Source organism: Erinaceus europaeus, chromosome 13 (assembly GCF_950295315.1).
Source record: "Erinaceus europaeus chromosome 13, mEriEur2.1, whole genome shotgun sequence".
Classification (NCBI taxonomy): Eukaryota; Metazoa; Chordata; class Mammalia; order Eulipotyphla; family Erinaceidae; genus Erinaceus; species Erinaceus europaeus.
The window spans coordinates 30,849,771-30,869,859 of record NC_080174.1 but is presented as its reverse complement, the minus strand read 5'-3'; the positions used below and the strand labels follow the sequence as shown (position 1 = coordinate 30,869,859).

The 20,089-nt window shown below is 39.9% G+C and overlaps 1 protein-coding gene across 2 annotated transcripts in view; it reads right to left on the bottom strand.

Moving 5' to 3' along the window:
- The window catches only part of MAP3K7 (mitogen-activated protein kinase kinase kinase 7), a 106,912-nt gene extending 97,755 nt beyond the window's left edge, over positions 1 to 9,157 (bottom strand). Inside the window, exon 1 of one of the 2 annotated variants that reach the window (XM_060205477.1) lies at positions 8,669 to 9,157. In XM_060205477.1, coding sequence (XP_060061460.1) covers positions 8,669 to 8,788 — 120 coding nt within the window. In that variant the 5' untranslated portion in view covers positions 8,789 to 9,157. The remainder of the gene's footprint in view (positions 1 to 8,668) is intronic. The other variant, XM_060205478.1, reaches the window with a different exon arrangement.
- Positions 9,158 to 20,089: the final 10,932 nt, after the last annotated feature.

Here is a 20,089-nt window from a genome sequence, read left to right as displayed (position 1 = left end):
TTAGAGGGTACAAGACAAAGGAGACACCTGCAACACTCCTGCACTACTTGTGAAGCATCCCTCCTATAAGTGGGTACTAGGACCCTAGACTTGGATCCTCTATTCAGATTAATGTGTGCACTCTATCAGGTGCACAACCACTCAGTCCCAATCCTCCTTTATTTCAAAGATAAGTAAATATGCTTGCAACTTGCTCAAGATCCCAAGGTCAGGAAATATTCAAAGAAGCATTCAGAGAAAATCTGAAGTTTAAGGTATGCCATAATCAATGCACCCTATATTCAGTTTTTTTGAGCAAAGCAAACTGGGTTTCCCCTAGGGAGAAATATACCAATATAATTGGCAGTTGGTCTTCCTTTGGTGAGTTTCACTTTACTCCCCCTAGTTGAGTGCTGAGGATCCTACGGCTGTTTAAACTCTTGATCTTCCCCATATCTCTCATAAGAAAAAGGAGCCAACACTAGGCATATGCATTTGTTGTCTAGTATCTTTTACCACAGATAGTTACTTGCTAAACTTTGCATGACTAGAATAATGGCTTACCAAGGATCTGGAACCTAAGTGATGCATTTGAGTAAAGATTCTATATAATAATGAGCTATATAATGATGGGCAAGTTAGTCTTTGGGCTCCTGTTTTATCAACAATAAAGAGAAATGCCCAGATTTGTCCAGGTAGTAGAAAGATTTGTATGTCAAAACCAGGCATGTCTTTAAACATTATAAGAGAACAATAGCTGTGGGTCAGCAAAATAGCTCATATGGGTAGTGTATCTGCTTTGTCATGTTCTTAACCCAATTCTGTACCCAGTCCCCACCACACTAGATATAGCTTAAGTGTTGGGAGTGTCTATCTGCCTCTCTCCCTCTCCCACCCCTTCCCCCCCAGCCATCTCTGAAAAGCTCTGGTGCCCCGAAACACCAAGAGAATAACTGCTTGGAGTTGGGAATGAGTCAGTCAGGAGCAACAGTATTTATTGCTCTTACAATAAACCACAGTGAAAAGCAAACGGGTATTAAAACAAATTGCAACTTTAGGCTAAGAAGGTATGGATGGAATTCAGACTATAAAATTGCAATCACTACAAAATGACTGTAAAGTAATTCAGTATATTCTTCCAGTGTATTTACAAATGCATCAAAGCAACCAGTATGTAGAAAGTATGTCTTGTTTTAGTTTTGTATTTTCAGGAATATCCAAGCAGAGATGCCACCACACATTCTATTTGTGGATCACACTATCACGAAAACTATGTTAAGTTCTATGACTTTATTGTGGTACAAAAGTGCCACCTAGATGAGATGATAACTGACTCTGAACTTTTGACTTAAAACTATGGGAACAAACTGTGGGCAAACAGAGGATGTGATAAATTCTCCTTCCCTTGAGAAATATTATGCAATACTCTGAAAAGTAAGATAAGCACATTCATTAAAAGCCCAAAGCCCTTTAAAGACTCTCCCCCAGGGGCCATGTGGTAGTGCAGCGGGTTAAGAGCACGTGGTACAAAGCGCAAGGACCAGCGTAAGGATCCCGGTTCTAGACTCCGGCTCCCCACCTAGAAGGGAGTCGCTTCACAGGAGGTGAAGCAGGTCTGCAGGTGTCTGTCTTTCTCTCCCCCTCTCTGTCTTCCCCTCCTCTCTCCATTTCTCTCTGTCCTATCCAACAACAATAATAGCAACAACAACACCGATAAACAACAAGGGCAACAAAGGGGGAAAAATGGTCTCCAGGAGCAGTGGATTCGTAGTGCAGGCACCTAGCCCCAGCAATAACCCTGGAGGCAAAAAAAAAAACAACTTCTACTCACAGGAGGGTTGTAAGATATTTTCATATGTAGGGAAAATAAGGCCTAGAATAAGAATAAAGTCTAAGATGGCCAAGATTGCTAAAATACATAAATAGTAATGTCTAGGCTGGGGCTAGGGAGATAGCATAATGGTTATGCAAAAGACTCTCATGCTTAAGTTTCTGTGGCCCCAGCACATTAAAATAATATGAATAGAATATTAGAAAATATATATTTCCTATTTCTTCAGATGGTCTGCATGTAGAGATATTAAGAGTTGGGCAGGGGTAGGCAGCATAATGGTTATGCAAAGAGACTCTCATGACTGAGGGCCCAAAGGGTTCAATCTCTCATACCACTATAAGCCAGAGCTGAGCAGTACTCTGGTAAAATGATGATAGATAGATAGATAGATAGATAGATAGACAGACAGACAGACAAGACAAGACAAGACAAGATATTGGGGGGTTAAAAAATTATAAAAACATATGACCCTTGACTTCATGGTATGAAGGAAAGGTAGGGAAGAAATTCAAGTCAAGATAATGGTACTTAAATACAACAGTTGAAGAGAGTCAAAGGCATTATAAGATCCAGGACTGCAAGAAGTCATTCACTTCTCTCCTAGGCTAGGTTCATGAAAGAAATTCATACTCTATTTCTCAGAAGCAGTCTCACAGAAAGTGACAAGGGAGACAGTAGAAGGTCTGACTCATGTTTCCTCAGTCCCAGTAGAACATGGAACATGAAAATAATGCAGAAAAATACCTGCCTAGAGAAAAATCAAGGAAGCTGAGAATTAAAGTCTTCTGTAATAGGAAGGGGGCCATGGTGCAGTAGCTAGCCCACATACAGGGAGTAAAATAGAGAGCTCAGCTGAGTTTCAGGTGGTCAGTGAAGGCAGCAGGGAAGCCCAGGTCAGCAAGCAGGAAAAAATGAGTAAGGTCAATGTCCAACAAGTGGTTCAGTGAATAAAGCTTTGGACTCTCAAGCATAAGGTCCTTAGTTTGGTCCCTGGAAGTGCATATACTAGAGTGATGCTCTGATATGTCCCCAGCCCCGCCCCCCATTTTCCCTCTTCTCTCTCAATAATAAATAAATAAAATAAAAATTATAAAAAGTGAATAAGGTCAACCTTCTGTTTTCAATGCATGCAAGTTAGGCTTGTGCCAACATTGACCTTAATTTGTTTACAACTTAAGCCTAAGTTTCTTGAATGCCTACTATATACTCTTACTGCTTGTTGTGCCAAAAATAAAGCAGTAAGTAAGAAAAAAATTTTGGTGTACATGAAATACATTTTTTAGTAAATGGGGTGGGGGAGTAAGAGCAAAGATAATCAACATAAAAAAAGACAAGAAAAAAACATCAGATAGCAGAGGGAAAACAATGTTGGCTAGAGATCACTGGGTAGATCATACTCTCAGCCCAGGCTGGAATCTTAGTACCACATGGGAGATGTGATGGTACTGGAGGAAGCTCTGGTGCTGTGGCTATGGTGTCCTTCCCTTTCTTAGTCTTTTCTAAATAGAAAAGCTGCCTTGTGCAGAGAAGCCATGCATATATGAGGCCTGGTCTCCAAAGAGGTATGTGTAGGTGCTAGGTGCCTCCCCGCTACCCAACAAGATGGGATGTGACAAACAGATTGACAAATTTCAAGCTGGACAGTATGGCAAAATCAAACAAGTAAGTTACTAACTTGATATTTTAATGACTTGAGGAACCAATCCCAGAAAAAACAAACAATATAGAAGCCCTAAGGGGGGTGGGAGAAGAAGGGCTCTCCTTCCCTAAGCAGCAATATTTGAACCATATCTTATAGAATACAATGCTACCCTAGGAAATGAAGATAGAAAAGTGAACAACCCAAGTCAAAATTATTCTTGCTTATACTGCTGGAATTTTTGTAAATGGAGGCAAATAGAAAGATAAATTTGAAAAGGATATAGTATTTTATGAAATACTAAAAGTGCTAAGAAAAGGCAGATAGTTGTGTACATACATGCATATGTACTCCACTCTCCAATTTTAAAGAGGATAGTGCTGAAAGACCTCAGTGAGAAAGGTGATGAACCTCTCTCAAATATTTGGGAGTATTCACTGTGGGCGGTGCACAGTGGGGAACAAACAAAAATGATGCAAGAAAAGACAGAGACAGGAAGAGAGACTAGATCCTGAATGGATCTTGGTACCACGAGTTCTGGATTTCAGTCTAAGTGCAATAAGAACTGGTAAAAGGGGAGTCGAGCTATAGCGCAGCGGGTTAAGCGCAGGTGGCGCAAAGCACAAGGACCGGCATAAGGATCCCGGTTCGAGCCCCCAGCTCCCCACCTGCAGGGGAGTCGCTTCACAGGTGGTGAAGCAGGTCTGCAGGTGTCTGTCTTTCTCTCTCCCTCTCTGTCTTCCCCTCCTCTCTCCATTTCTCTCTGTCCTATCCAACAATGATAATAACAATAAAAAAAACCAAGGGCAACAAAAGGGAATAAATAAATAATAAAATAAATATTTTTTTAAAAAAAGAACTGGTAAAGGAGAAAAAGGTGTGATATATATCTCTCTCTCTCCTTCTCTCTCTCTCTCTCTCACACACACACACACACACACACACACACACACACACACTCATTCTAGTTCTTAGATGAAGACTGCAGGGAAGCTAGCATATAAGGAGAACAGATCAGAAGCCATTATAGCATCCCAAGGAAAAGAATGAATGTAGGACAAAGAAAATTAATGGTGGTACAAGAAAATAGATCCGGGATGGGTGTGTATGTGTTTAATCTTTTACTGGTGATTTAATGATGATTAACAAGACTTTAAGATAACAGGGGTATAATTCCATACAGTTTCCACCACCAGAGTTCCATGTCCCATTCCCTCCATTGGAAATGTCCCTATTCTTTGTCCCTCTAGGAGTATGGACCAAAATTCTTTATGGGGTACAGAAGATGGGAGTTCTGGCATTTGAAATTGCTTCTCCGCTGGACATGGACATTGGCAGCCTGTTTCTATCTTTGGGATGTGTTTTATAAGAAGAGTCAAAAGTGTATACTAATAATCTGCACAAGGTAGGAAGGGGTGGAGAGAAAAAGTAGAATTAAAGGTAAAGTATACATCAGACAACAGTTTAATAAAGGCTAACAGAATGGTGGAAGCAGATTCCACTCCAACTCTGGCTCTGAGTTTTGGTGCTGCTGGGATACTTCTCACATCCAAGTCCTGTCCATTACTGTCCTGGATTTTTTTCTTTTTTCTTTTTTCTTTTTTGTCTCCAGGGTTATTGCTGGGGCTCGGTGCCTGCACTATGAATCCACTGCTCCTAGAGGCTTTTTTTTTTCTTTTTTGTTGTCCTGGTTGTTTCTCGTTGTTGTTATTATTGTTGTTGTTATTGCTGTCATTGTTGGATAGGACAAAAGGAAATGGAGAAAGGACGGGAAGACAGAGAGGAGAGAGAAAGACAGACACCTGTAGACCTACTTCACCTCTGCTTGTGAAGCGAACCCCTAAACCCCTGTAGGTGGGGAGCCAGGGGCTCTAACCAGGATCCTTATGCAGGTCCTTGCACTTTGCACCACCTGCGCTTAACTGGCTGCTCTACCACCTGGCCCCCATGGATGTGTTTTTTTAATAACAGGTTTATGTTACTTAGGCAAAGTTCAAGAAGCCTACTCAATATGTAAGTGGAGATATCAAAATAGTGGAAGCAAAGGTTATTGAGAGTCAGACAGAAGATAACATCTGGGAATGCAACCAGCATTTAGTTAATATTTCTAGTCACCAGTAGGATAAGATCATTTAAAGAAAAAAAAAAAAAAGAAGTACATATCAGGGCTCCCAGAATTGAGGTTTCAATCACCAAATGTTTAGAGCACAATGAAAAGAAAACCAACCTAACCAAGCAAAGGGGGCCCACAAAGGGGTCTGTTGTGTTGTTCCTGGTAGAGATGACCAGTAACAATGGAGAGAGGAATATATCTGAGGTCTAGGCCCATCATGTCTGTTTGGGAGTCAAGTAAACCAGAAGAGTGTCAGAAGAAGACAAGAGAAGTGCTTCAAGAATGCAAAAGTGGCAAAGTTTGGAAGGCAGTGGTTCTCAATACATGGTGTTTTGGTTAGAAGCACTAGTATAACTAGTATAATTTTGGGGGTTACAATCCAGGATAACTGAGTCTGAGGGTAAAATCCAGCAATGTTATAATAAGCCCTGTCCAATTCTGTTCTGCTTTAGACATTGGCCTGGCTATCACTTTTTTTTTTTTTTTAATGAGCAGGAGACATACTGAAACATGCTGACAACTGAAGTAAACAATTTTTAAAAATCTACTATTCAAACTACAAAGTGCTGAAAGGAAGTTGCTTTTTACCTTCACCAAATTTCTAATGTAAGGCTACACATCAAGCTTTGTAATATTTGTGTCTGAATAGGATAAGTTTCCCTGACATATTATCATAAATTATTTTGAATTTCCTCAAAAATCAATTTTACCAGGAGTGTGAAAAAGTGCACACATCCAAATTGTATCCTTCCATCTAAACATCCATGCTCAATGGCAAACCTAGAAATACTTGATATTTTTCCACAATTCCTCTTCTGTAAAAATAGAACAGAGAAATGCAAAAAGGACTTTAGTTTTTAAAGGGAAGTCAATTTAGAAACATTGCCTTATAAAATTTATGAATGTTTTCTAAATATAAATGGTCTCAGATTAATGCTGATATGTATTCCTCCTCCCCACCTCACCACAATGATTTAGCCCTGTTTATTTTGGGTCCACAAGTTAAATAAGAGTCCCCTTAATAACACTGATTTTTCCAAGCAATAATGTAAAAAAAAAAAAAAGTTTCAAAAAGTAGTGTGTGAAAACTAAGGTTCCAAGAATGCTCTAAAAACAGTAAGCTAGCTCATTTGGAAGGGTGTCTGTTCTTACACCAGTTGGGATAACTTCAGTGCTCTAGTGTCTCTCCCTCTATCTGCACAAAGTAGCAAGGAAGTGTGAAAGAATGAAATGATGTCTGTGAAGGCATTTGGTGGGCCATGAAGTACAAGTTATTATTATATAATAAGCTGTAGCCTACAAACAGCTCACCACAGAGTAGACAAAACACTTATTTAAAAACTGCAATTCTTTTATACTGACTCACTGAATTATGGAGTTCTGGTGGTAGGAACTGTATGGAGTTGTTCCCTCTTATCCTATGGTTTTTGTCAGTGTTTCCTTTTAATAAATAAAATTTAAATTAAAAGTTTTAAAAAAAACTGAAACAGAAAAAAAAAATGTTATCCATGAAAGCTGGATCAACTATCCACTTCTGAAAAAGGAATTTATCATAGAAGAACACACATACCCCTTTTGAAAATACTGGCCCATTTTAGCGATGTGACCTTAAAACAGGTCACTGTTACTCTCTGGAATTCAGTTTCCTAGTAATATGTGTCAGGCTCCATACTGGGTGCTTTGTAAAATTGTCTAATAGATTTTTTATACAGATACAATGAACTGGTAACTATTACCCTGTTTTACAATTAAGGAAACCAAAATTCAAAGGTATTAGTTAGGAAATTCGTTCCAAATCACACAGCTAATAAATTGAATATCTTATCTCTCTAACTCTAAATGTTTCCCTCTTTCTACTTATACTACTTGTAAAATGTTCTCAGTAAACTTATTTGTTGAATAATAATTATCTCATTACTTTTATGTTGCCACTATAAACAAATTTTGATGTAGATAACTATTTGAGAACCTATAACATAGGCTCTTTAGAGCATATTTAATACAAAGTGTTTGATTTTTTTAAAGCAATAAACAGTAATATAAACTAAAGGTTTGAAACTTTTAAAAGTGTTTTTTTAAAAAAAAATACATATGCAGTTTTTACTTTTATATATTTTATGGGCTTTAGAATCTATTTCTCTGTAATTGATAAAGAAGAAAGGTACTAATGGTGAAGGAGGAGGAGAAAATGAAAGTACTAATGACACATTACTACTTTATAATGAATTATATCCCTGGTGGTCAAAGAAACCATTCACTTCTCTCCAAAACACGCTCCTTGAAAGACCTGTTCATAACTGACCGTGTAATCCTTCTAGTGAGAACAATCCAAGGTAGAATACTTAAAACATTTAATATGGGGCGGGGGTAGATAACATAATGGTAAAGAGACTCTCATGCTTGAGGCTCCAAAGTCCCAGGTTCAATCCCCCCGCACCAACATAAACCAGAGCTGATCAGTGAGTGCTCTGGAAAAGAAAGAAGGAAAAAAGGATGGAAGGAAGGGAAGCAGAAAGATAGATCTAAGTTTCACTTTGTTAAAAAAAAAAAAAAATTAATAGTACGAGTTCTATTAAAATGTCACTGGTAAACCAGTACCACTTGGTACTGGGCAAACACACTACTAAACACGATGATGGATTAGTCTGCCAAGCACTTACTGAGCACCTATGTGCCAGGTTCTTAACAAGAATTCGAACATATATACATCTCCCACTAGGAAGAACACACACCTCGGTAAATTCAAACTTCCAAAAGGCCACGTCTTTGATGACTTTACTACTTGCAGATGTGTGAACGGGCGGACCACACAGTCTCACCAATTCATCATCCTGTTTGATATTACCCAAAACCAGACACCGGGTTATTAAATCCAAACATAGGAGTGCGGACATAAGAAAAAGAGAGCTACCCTAGAGAAACTGAACTCGGAAAATCCCCTACACACCCGTTCTCTTCGGGATTCTTAGGCGGAAAACGTGAAGGGAGGGGACCCAGGAGTCAGAAGAGTTAGACAGGAGTCCGAAAAGTTGGGTTCAGGAAGAGGAGGGGACTGTCCACCCGGGCGGGGGAAGAGGGCATCTCCGTGCCGAGTCTCGCTCACCTCTTCCACCTCAATCTCCTTGTAGTCGATCTCTTCAAAGTTAAGGACCTGGGTGGGGGTTTCGATCATCTCACCAGCCGAAGATGAGGAGGAAGAGGAGGCGGCGGAGGCTGTAGACATGATCCCTCGCGGAGCCCGGGGGGCCTGGAGAGGCTGCCACCCGGACACTCCGAGGGAGACCCACGCCCACACGCCTCCGGACCGACCTTCAGCCGCCGCGATCCCTGGAAGGGACTGCGGTAGCGACCACAACGGACTCCCGGCCGCAGCCCCGTTGTGTTTTCCGCCGCCGGGCCCGCCCACTTCACTTCCGGTTCCGGCCTGAACTCGGCAACTGGAGGAGGGCTGTGAACTCAAGGAAGAAAGTAGCAAGTTCGCGGCTGAGACCAAGAAAGGAAGGACTGGCAGGGCTAGGTGGAGGAGGACGAGAATCTATCTTGGACATGTAGAACCAATTTCGCGAGATCTACGTTCAAGAACTTCTGCATCCGAATGGTTTCGCGAGATCTGAAACGCTGACTTAATTAAACTGCGCAAACGGAAGTGGCGCAGAGCCTGACAGATTATAGGTGTGGTTGGTGCTTTAGGAACCAGCGGGAAGGTTGAAAGCTGAAGTTTTTTGGCTTTGGTTTTGGAAGTGTATGGACATCCCACTTCCACTTCTTTAGATCCTTGCATGTGGAAGGGCCAATATCGAAATGAGTGTGATGAGGCTTACTTTTCAGTTTCAATCCGAAACTACGCTGAACTTTAGTCTTAGAAATATGTTTTCTTTAATGTGTACAGGGGAAGAAGCTGTTGCAACTGTGTCTGCAAAGCAGTCCCTGACACTATGGGCAAGTCTAAGAAAATAATACAGAATAAATCGGCTCATGTAACCTGCATAATCTTATATAGTCTAACTGCTCATTAACAAAAGTTACTATTTTGATGTTACCTTACAGGTTAGGTAATGTAGATATTTATTAAATTGGCATAGTTTGTATTATCCTGAATTTACTGATTGTATTATGAGTAAGGATCAAGCGCAAAGCACTATGCCAGATACTTGAAATATATGATTTAATTATTAACAAGTCTGACAATATTTGTTGTTACCACTTTCAGGATATGAGAAACTAGGACCAGAACAATGAAACTAGTGATTCTCATAATCTGAAATTGTCTTTATATGCTAGTACTTCTAGACTGATAATGTCTGTGCTGTATGATGTTAGCACATGTTTTAGTTTTAAAACTAGCTGATAAGATTTATGTCAGCAGTGACCTGAAACCAACTGGGGACCTAGGGTTAAAGATGAAGGTTGAAGGACCAAAGATGAAAGTGCAGAAGTCACATTCTGTGTTACAGACAAAAGGGACAGCCTGGAAGAGAAGATACTAAGCCCAATATCTGAAGAGAATTTTTCAATTAAGTACAACAGTAGCCAACTAGATGAATGTTGTACAAAAAAACGGGGGGTGGGGGTGGGTAGTAGCGCAGCTGGTTAAGCACACAGGGCACGAAGCCCAAGGACCAGCCTAAGGATCCAGGTTTGAGCACCCCCACTCCCCACCTGCAGGGGAGTCACTTCACAGGCGGTGAAACACGTCTGCAGGTGTCTCTCTTTCTCTCCCCCTCTCTGTCTTCTCTTCCTCTCTCCAATTCTCTCTGTCCTATCTAACAAAGATGACATCAATAACAACAATAAAAAAAACAAGGGCAACAAAAGGGAAAACAATTAATTAAAAAAAAATACTTAAACATTTTTTAATGTGCTATCAACCACTCCAAAGCCCCAGCACCTCTCTGGTTTAATTTTTGTTCCAAATATTTTTAGAGACAAAGAGGGAGAGACACCAAAGTACCACTCCACCATCCATGGAGTTCCTTTGTGCTATTCATGATGCTTCTGTATAGTGCAGGGTATCCAGCCCAGGGTCTAAACACATTGGAGACCTTGGGTTTGGTAAGCATAACTTATAGCTGGATTCTTTTTTATATTTTATCATAATTTTGCAGTATTTTTAGTTGCTGGAAGCACATTAAATAGTATGTTCATACAGTTCTAAAAATTACCATTTCTTTGAAATATTTCATCAACTATAATCTTAAGACTAGGAAGACCAGAAGCAACTGATTGTATCACTATATAAGATACAGCTATATGTAAATAACATTAAATGATATAAATCATGGTGAGTTCTTGAATTGTAGTATGTGAACCAGGTGCACCACCACCCAGCCCCTTATTTTTTTAAAAGAGGAAAAAAAAACACAATATTTTGAACTGCTTAAACAATTTAAGCCCAGTTCAGCCCAAGGCCAAGGTCTGAATTCAATCAGTTTACAAATTTGATACATTAAATGCATAGACTCAAGAAATATATACTCAGATTGTAGTGTAGGCAGTTATAGAACTTGAAATATTCAATGTATTTTCACCTGGCTTATTGAGTTAATAGCGATTTATAAGACTATAAGTTAATAAGAGTACAGTTTCATACTGCTCCCACCACCCAATCTTATTATTTTTAACCAGACAAGTGCTCAGCTCTCACTTATGATGATGTTAAGGATTGAACCTGGGCCCTTTGCTGTCTCAGGAATGAGAGTCTTTTTTTGCATAAATTCTGCTATCTCACCAACCCCAGTGGACCATTTTTCATATATCTTTTGGGCCATATTTATCTTTTCAGAAAAATGTCTATTCATAGCTTTTGCCATTTTTTATTTTTATTTTGTATTGTTGAGCTGTACTTTTTTTTTTTTTACAATGTTTGCTATCAATCTCTTGTCAGATGTATATTGTGCAAACATCTTCTAGTTGCTTATTATTCTTCTAATTCTGCTTTTAAAAACCCCTTCTGTTTCATTTGGTTTAAATCCCCCCTGCTTAACACTGCATTCTATTTACATAACCACTGTATTCTATTTACATAACCACTGCCATCTATTTACATAAATCACTTTTACATTTACATAAAGCACCACCTTCCCTCCAGGGCATTGGTGGTTTAGTGGTAGAATTCTCACCTGCTCCACCCCCTCTCCTTGTCACACCCTGATCCTCTCCTTGTCATACCCTGATTTTCACCAGTCACTTTTCTCTCCACCCTCTCTGCGTCACATCCTGTTCCCACCCTACTAGGCTAGTATATTTATAAGGACAAGATTGTTTGTAGTTGTTAGTTTAGCTTAGCTCGGCTTAGATTGTGCTGTGTCCTGCATGAATAAAGAGATACTGCCTACAGCTCAACCATGAGTCCCTGGTCGTCTGTTACCTGCCCGTGCCCATGAAGCCAGCCTGGCGAAAACGACACATCTTCTAGTTGCTTATATATTCTTGTGAAGTTTTCTCTGGAAAACTGGATGTGTAGAAGCTTTTCAGTCTAATGAAGTCCCATTTATTTAATCTTATTTTAGTTTCACTTGATCTTAAGATCTTCAACTGTTTCAGGAATGCCGTCTTCTTCTTCTCCTTCTTCTCCTCTTCCTCCTCCTCCTCCTTCTCCTCCTCTTCCTTCTCCTGCTCCTTATTTTTGCCTCTAGTGTTATTGCTGGGGCTTAGTGCTGGAACTATGAATCCACTGCTCCTGGAGGCTATTTTTCCCTTTTGTTGCCCTTGTTTTTTTATTGTTGTTATTGTTGGATAGGACAGAGAGAAATTGAGAGGGGAGGGAAAGCTAGACATCTGCAGACGTGCTTCACCACTTGTGAGGTGACCCTCCTGCATGTGATAGCCAGATGCTTGAACTGGGATCCTTACACCAGTCCTTGTGCTTTGCACCACGTGCATTTAACCTGCTGTGCTACCGCCCCAGTCCCCCAGAAAATATGTTGCATAACCATTGTGCTATCTTTTACAGCCCTATTTGTTAATTTTTTGTGAATAATTTAAATCAGCACATTCTTATGATCCATTCTTCTTCTAGCGTTTGCCCTTCTTCCGTAGCCAGTCAGCAGCGTCAGGTTGAAAGCTGTCAGGAGCTGCTTGTTGCTGGCTTTGAAAGTGACTGGGATCCATGTGGATTCAGTTGGCTAGGAAGGATCGTCAGTTTCCCCAATGAATGGGTACTCACGGGATGCAGCACGAGAAGGTCGATCCAATGCATCCCCTTATGATCCATGTATATTTATGTTATACCAACTACAAAATCTGTATGTTTGTGTGTATGTAGTATGTGATCACTATAATAGGTCTGTCTCCCTACCAACTCTAAACTGAGTTGGAAGTCCTCTCTTCCCTTTTATGCTCATCATATTATCCTGAGTAACCTCACAATATGTGCTACAGATTTGCTATGCTACTAAGTAATCATTTAGTTACTGTTACATGATGTGAATCACTTTAAAATACTGAAACAAATTAAACCTAAGATACGATTTTCTGTATTGTTAGGAATGGAGCACAAAGTGAGAAACACTAGGGCCAGACAGTGGTGCACCTGGTTGATTGCACAAATTACCATACACATGAATACAGGTTCAAGTCCCTGATCCTCATCTATAAGGAGGAAGCTTCACAAATGATGAAACAATACTTCAGAGGTCTCTCTCTCTTTCTCTCTCCCTCTCTATATCCCCTTCCCTTCTTAATTTCTCTCTGTTGTATCAAGTAAAATGGATGGAAAGATGGGAGGCCCTTCATGTCTGTTTGAGAATCCCAGGACTCCCCCAAATAGGGCCACAGCTGATGGGGTGGCCTGATAGTGACTAAAAAGTCATCATTAAAGTATGCTAGTCTCTGGGGAGTAGATGTCATGGCTGTAGATGTCAGGGAGTCCTGAGTTTCCTAAAAAGACATGATAAGACTAGACCTCAAACCCCTCTCTCCGTTGTTACTGGTAATCTCAATCAGGAACAATAAAATAGACCATTTTGTGGGCCCCCATAGGACCTTGGCCTCAACTTGGGTCAGCAACAGTAGAGAATGTTCCATCCTCTGAAGGGAGGATGGACAGCATACTCTATACTCCACCCAAGGAAGATGGGTCCTGAAATCAGGGCAGCTTGGAATGTTCCTACTCATGGCCACAGAATGTGAGCTCGGATATACAGGAATGCAGAAGTCCATCTCTCCCCCAATCAAAAGTAAATAGTCTCTATTTGATATTTGGTAAGATTTGGGGGAATCTCAATGTTAAAAATTACTTCTATATAAATAGTAGTAATAGTATTCCCAACCACTTCATCCCACTGGAAATCCAAGGAACCAAAAGAAACAAAACCCCAAAGCAAACACACAAAAAAACAAAATAAAAAAGCAAAAACAAAACAAAACATGAAAGAAAAAAAATCAAATCACTATGAATAGAATGTTCCACTTTCAGATAACAGAAAGAACTGTATTGAAACTTAACATAAAAAAGGATTCGCAGCAGGGAGCTGGGAACAGGTTTAAACAATACAAGGTTTATTAGGGTGAAACAGATAAAAGGCAAAATAAGCCGTAATCATCAAGGGTTAAGAGTACACTAGGTCAATAAAGTCTGAGTATAGTTATCAAAAGTTTAGTCCCATAAAATAAACAATTATCAGCTGAGATATAGGTTGCTCATGGCTGTAGAGGGGTCTAAAAGGTTACTGGCTAGCAGAGTCACACCTGTTCAGTTCCCAGAAGTATTCATGGTGGATACCTGAAGAACTGTCGAAATGCTGACCAGGAGAAGAAGCAGCAACCAAATTTCATGCCTTTTATATTTTATGTGTCCTAGCCTCAGGCTGACATCATTCCTATGCTAATAGTCCCAAACTCCTGTTGGGGGTCACAAAAATTCCCCACTCTGATTAAAGATATGGACAAGATGTTCAGTCTGTATGAACATAGGAGAAATAAGCAAATCTTCAGTGATTCTAGGGTTACCCCTGCAAGCTCTACCTTCACCCCATCAGAGTGCGGGTGTAATAACTGGGTATCAGATAAGGCCCTGTTAGCCTGAAGACCTGTGGTCTATTATCTGTGTCTAACCCAGAGATGGTCCATTACTAAGGGAAGCTCAGAACAGAGACTAACAGAGATGCCCTCAAGTTCAAGTGGCTCCAAGGTGGCAATTATGACATATCCGGGGTGTTTGCTGCAATTCATGTATCAGGTCGTATTCTTGTGAGGAGCTCACATATGAGAGGGGTTTAACTGCTCAGCATGGATCCAAACAGAACCTGTGAATGACAAACTAGAGCAAACATACCTTATGCCATATGGCATCTCACAATTACTCATCTAGCGGGGTAGTAAGGCATGCTAAATGCATGTTTAGAAGAAATAAGCCATAATCTAGAAATATATTTAGGGTTGTAGTCAGTCTAATAAGAAATACCTCAGCAACAAAGGCAGAGAAAGTGTTCACAAACATGGGTTGCTTTCTGTACAACAGGTGTCATACATAAGGCCTGTAACAGTGTTCACAGAGATAAGAATAAAATTCAACTTAGCAAACTGAAGGACATATGAAACATCCATTTTTCAGAATCAATATTAAAAATTCCACTGAGGAGAACATCCATAAAGGGAGGAGGAGTCATGCCACTCTTGGTATAAAGGAACAGTGACTCGTGCTCTACCAGAGAAATATTCAATCATATAACTAGAGTTTAGCACTTTGGTAAACTAAGGACTGGGAATTAATAGCTGGTCAGTATGCACCATAATCTTAGGAGGACCATAGATGGTCTTGTAAATAGGGTTTAGGAATTATACTATGTATGTAGCTCAGGAGCCAAAGGGCAAATGACAAATTTCAATTTGTCCTGCATGGTCAGTTCCAATAATTCTAGAATATTCTTGAACACTAGAGAGTTTAACTAGAGCACAGTAGCAAAACATCAGTAAAAGCTATGGGGAGAGGACACCAAACACTGGTGTATACAGTTTCTATTCTTTCACTTTTGGTTAAAAGCCTCCTAGGGTACAGCAAATCATAACCATTGAATTTTCAAAGTAAGACAAGCTTCCAAATAACTGGGCTATGATAATAATCATTTATTGCCTTCTTAAACTCTAAGACAACAAGGAAACTTACTCATTCTCTGTAAAATCCATATTTCTCCCAGTCTACAAACTCTGGGGGCTTTGCTGCTTTTCTTTCATGTTTCTCTTGACCCATACCACATGATACTGAATCTACAGATCTCAACCAAATCAATTCTACCTGTGCCACCCCATCATGTTTCTCTTGTGACTATGTCCAGAGATGCCAGGCTTCCTCCAGCTCCAATAATCAGGTGAGAACTTTCCTAGCTCATGGGACTCCCTAGTTCCACTTCAGGTGGCATACTTCCTGACAATTTACAAAACCTATATATATAGAACAGAGCCTAAGGTATAGTGTACTTTCTGTTTTAGAATCATAAGCTTTTTCCCTGGAATAATTATGGATAATTACAATAATTCCTCTGAAATAACTGATTATGAAATAATTTGTTGTAAGGATTGCACCACTACAAATTTCCTTCCTCTCTTGTTTCTTTACTTTTTCTTGTTTATTTTTTCTCTCTCATCCCCTCCTCTCCCATACCCTCCTCTCACCCCACTCCTGTCTCTTCCCTTCTCTTCTCTTATCCTCTCCCCTCTTTTTTCCCTAGGGCACTGCTCAGCTCTGACTTATGGTGGTGCTGGGGATTGGACCTGTGACCTTTTATATCTCAAACATAAAATTCTTTTTCAATATACTATTATGCTGTCTCCCTAGCGCTCTCTCTCTCTGTAACACTAAGGTAATTCCTGGGGCCTGGTCCCTCCATAAAGACTCTACCACTCTTGGTGAGGTTTTATGGTTTATTCATTTATTTTTATTTTTTCTTTCTTTTTGTGACAGTGACCCCTGTGGTACTACTTCCCCTCTATAGAAAAGATCCTTAGATCCTTGTTGATGGTAACCTGTTCTCTACTTTTCTATCCCATTAATTTTCTAATAGTTTGTGTCCCTCATTCTTGAGAGTCCAGTGCTTTATACAGTGTGCCACCCTGGGGTCCAATGTTTGTGTTCCTGTCTTATCTTGTTAATGTCTCATTGAGGTTAACATTTCTTTAGCATTAGCATATTCAGATTTTTTTTCTTTCGCTACAATCATCTCTGGGGCTTATGTATTTGAATTTCTAAATTTATTTGTCCATAGAGAGAATGAATGGTAGTGTGCCAAATGAGAGCAATAGAAGCCAGAGTACCATTCCCATACATGTGAGCATTGAACCAGGAGCATCAGATTTGCAAATCCTGAGCTCTACCAGTTGAACTATTTTCCTGGTGACACTCTTACATTTGGTTCAGCTTTATGTACACTAAGTTTTTGGAGTTTCTAATTAAGTATCAGCATGTTTGAAACTGACAACATGTTTAACTGATAAACATGTTAAAGCAAGTGATTCTAACCAAAAGAATCTTTGATATTATGCAGACTAGTACATATAATTTTGAAATAAATGCTGCATTTTGCTTTCCATGTTGCAGCAACTTCTAGCTTAACTGGAAAACACTGAGTCAAAATTTTCTTGCAGATGCATAAACTTATTTTTTAAAAATATATATATTTGGTGAGACAGAACCAAAGCACCACTCCTGTACATGTAATGCTGAAGACTGGAGTTAGACCTCATATTTATAAGTCCAGTGCTTTAGCCATGATTTCCCCCCAGAATGCAGAAATGCTTACAATTCTTAGAAGTCTTCCCATGAATTTCTCCTAGACATATTAGTATCAGCCAGTCTTCAGAACCACTTCTGGAGTATGCAGATTTTTTTAAAGTGTAAATAAAGACCAGTCATTCTTCTTTCATTTAGATTATATTAACAACCTCTTGCTTTTAGTTAGTTGTAGATTACTTTCAACCCTCTGCTACTTCCAATTCTTCTCCCCTACTACTCAAAATCCTTGGAGGCACAATGCCCAATATAAATTACTTCTGAATTCCCTAGTAAGCCTGTGGACTTTCACTTCATTGTACTCTCATGTGTATACATTTTTTTAAAGTTAAATACTTTTCTTTGCTCAATTGTCTAATATTTTCTTTAAATTATCTGTCTAGTTGGAGAAAGAATTAGAAGGCTGAGGGATTGTTCTAGAACCCTGAAATGTTAACACTTGAAAATTAAAAGCTTTTTTTCCAGAAATGTTCATTAATTAGAGTGCTCACCTGTAATTTCCTACAGGTTGAACCTTGAGGGAACACAGTAAAAAATTGTATAGCTAAAGATTTTGATACATATAATATGTGCATTCTTCTTTTTGTTTTTAATATTTTTAAAAGATATTACATATATATATATATATATATATATTAAACCATACCCACCACTAAAGGTCTGGGACCCTACCCCTTTCCCCTACAGTGGAGCTGAAAATATACTCTCCCACCAAAAGCAACTTTCAGTAATTCCAGGTATATAGGTTATTAGTCTAGAAACCCAAGTAGAAAGAGAATTCTTTTTTCCCATAATTCTAGCTAATGGACTATTGTCTCTGATTCAGTTTACATATCCTACTCAGGAACATATTTTTTCACAGTAGTCACAATAAAGTAAATATATATGTTTTTAAATTTATTTTCAGTGTTTTCTTCCTCTTCCACCACTAAAAGCTCTATGAAGTCAGTCACTGTACTTGTTTTGCTCACCATTGAGTCACTCAGTGTTTCACATATTACATTGCAGGGACCTAAATATATTTGTTGTATAACTGTATGTCTTTTATGTTTTTAGATATAACTTTTATTCTATCAACTCTTTTTGAGTGTCATACTTTCCAAGTAAAGAACTCTTTCTAGCCTTCTTCATTAGCTGTCACCATCTATTTATGTGATAGACTGGGCCTCAGATACCAAACTGGGAGAGTGACCACATGTTGGTATGCTTCTAAAAACCCCTTCTGTTTCATTAGTTTAATCCCCCCTGCTTAACACTATTCTATTTACATAACCACTTCATTCTATTTACATAACCACTGTTAACAAGCACCACCCTCCCTCCAGGACATTGGTGGTTCATTGATAGAATTCTTGCCTGCTCCGCCCCCTGATTTTCACCAGTCACTTTTCTCTCCACCCTCTCTGCGTTGCATCCTGTTCCCACCCTACTGGGCTAGTATATTTATAAGGACAAGATTGTTTGTAGTTTTTAGAGTTTAGCTTAGCTTGGTATAGATTGCGCTGCGTCCTGCATGAATAAAGAGATACTGCGTACAACCCAGCCATGAGTCCCAGGTCATCTGTTACCCGCCTGTGAAGCCAGCCCAGCAAAAACAACATAATGGCACCTCAGAGTTGGGTGCTAGAGAAACAGGTTGGGCCACGTGGAGGTAGCGAAAATGGCCGCCTCATGCAGTAACCTTTCCTGCCTCTGAGCGCTGGCAAGAGAGCGAGGTGCGGAAAACGAAGGGTTTTTATAGGAGTAGCTTTCACGAGAATGGGAAGGGGGAGGAATAACCATAGCACTCCAGGATAGGATGGTAACTCTCGTGAGAATGAGAAGGGGGAGAAGTGACCAAAGCACTCCAGATATTGCGGGGATATAGACAATGTCCTGAGGGCATAACATGGCGGAACAAGCACTCCCAGAATGTTCCAACTCTTTTGGGAACTAGTAGCCTGAGGGGAAAATATGGCAGATGTGAATGCATCTGCACAATTTCCCAGCAACCACAGAAACTTGATGAGATAACTGAAACTGAAACAGAAACATCACCCTTACTAGAGCTTTTCAGAGCTGGGATTGAGAGTGCCAGGGAAATCCCTCAAGCACATTGGTCATCACCTGGGCACTGAATCCACAGTGTGACTGAGCAGACAAGGCTTGGCAGCAGCATTGAAGCCCAGTAGTGGGTCTAATAATATGGGTAAGTGTGTCAGCCGGTTTGGAGTATGGCACCAAAGTAAGAAAGCAGAAGTACACTAGAGTTTGCAGTGAGTACCTCCCTAATACTTCCTCTCCACTTTTCCAAGCTTTGGGTCCATGATTGCTCAACAAATTGTTTGGCTTCATATGTTAACTCTCTTTTCAATCACCAGGTTCCAGATGCCATCAGGATGCTGGCCAGGCTTCCCTGGACTGAAGACCCCACCAATGTTTCCTGGAGCTCAGCTTCCCCAGAGACCCACCCTACTAGGGAAAGAGAGAGGCATACTGGGAGTATGGACCGACCAGTCAACGCCCATGTTCAGCGGGGAAGCAATTACAGAAGCCAGACCTTCTACCTTCTGCAACCCACAATGACCCTGGGTCCATGCTCCCAGAGGGATAGAGAATGGGAAAGCTATCGGGGGAGGGGGTGGGATATGGAGATTGGGCGGTGGGAATTGTGTGGGGTTATACCCCTCCTACCCTATGGTTTTGTTAATTAATCCTTTCTTAAATAAAAAAGAAAAAAATAATAAAAAAAAAAAAAGAAAAACAACAAGGGCAAAAAAAAAAAAAAGTGTGTCAGCCGCTTTACTTAAGGTGTGATTT